Below are 1,004 nucleotides of genomic sequence, written 5' to 3'. Positions count from 1 at the left end.
TTGCGGACAACTTGGCGGCTTTTATTCAGGAGCATCCGAATGGCCTGGCTTCCGCGCCAGTCCCAGACGACCCTGAGTTGGCCGACTTCCTCGACGGACTCAGGGGAGCTGGGCTCGAGCTACCTTGCTGGCTCAGACAACGACGGATCGTTGTCCTGGAGGACACGCTGGCGTCAGGAAAGACCACCCTCTCCAGGAAACTGACATCTTCAGACTCAGGGAAACCCTGTGCCTTAGTGGAAGAGTGGTTAGACGTCTGCAGCTACCTTGGTTGGGATGCAGGCGAGGTTCTGGCTCTACCGTTTCGAGTCAGGGAGAATCTGATTATGGGTCTGACCATAGCAGGCGCCGACAGACTACGTCGGAGACAACCAGAGGCACCAGAGATAGTCTCCGATCGCAGCCTGTTAGCGACGATCTTCCAATGGGGACACGAAGATTCAGTACAGACAGCCCGCTGGTTCCTGGGCGTCCCCCCGTTGTCCCTGTACGACCCGCAGCTGACGACCTTCATCGTTGCGGACTTCCCGGTTGAGACCACCCGAGAGCATATCCGACGCCGGCAGCGTCGGATCGGAGAACAGCTGGAGGAAGACTTCTACTTTGGTGACAACGGGAAACGGATTCGGCAGGTCCAAGCCGGTCTGAAACGCTACGTCAAGTGGCTCCGATCCGCTTTCACAGATGTCCAAGTGGTTGCTTCCGAGGAGGAACGTCTAGAGGCCCTACGACGGCTTCAGCTACTCCCACGAGCTCCCACTAATCTCGCTGCGTCACTTACAGCAAGACTCACTGACAACAAGCATCGTCCGATCCAATGGACCCCCGAATGCACTTCGGCGGTCCAGACGGCTGTGCAACGCCTTTCGACTGCCGTGCTCTCGGTCCCCGTCGACGGAGACGAGTACCTTCTCGAAACCGATGCGTCCGGCCTGGCGGTCGGCGCAATACTCTCTGTCAAACGGGGGGAACAATGGTTCCCCGTCGCTTTCCATTCCAAATCC

At 58.4% G+C, this 1,004-nt stretch overlaps 1 protein-coding gene across 2 annotated transcripts; it reads left to right on the top strand.

Moving 5' to 3' along the window:
• Positions 1-29: 29 nt before the first annotated feature.
• Positions 30-1,004, top strand: KVP17_003379 (uncharacterized protein; the record flags this gene model as incomplete). 2 transcript variants are annotated; one of them, XM_068520587.1, is made up of 1 exon in its annotated part: positions 30-983. In XM_068520587.1, a coding segment is annotated over one exon (954 nt), but the record flags the coding sequence as incomplete, so codon positions are not given. The 2 variants fall into 2 exon arrangements, with proteins under 2 accessions (XP_068378715.1, XP_068378716.1); XM_068520588.1 differs by having other exon boundaries at positions 327-1,004.

The sequence above is a fragment of a genome (genome assembly GCF_019968985.1).
Source record: "MAG: Porospora cf. gigantea B chromosome Unknown PgB_NODE_13582_length_1004_cov_1911.75, whole genome shotgun sequence".
NCBI lineage: Eukaryota > Apicomplexa > Conoidasida > Eugregarinorida > Porosporidae > Porospora > Porospora cf. gigantea B.
This window is presented reverse-complemented; position numbering and strand designations above follow the sequence as displayed.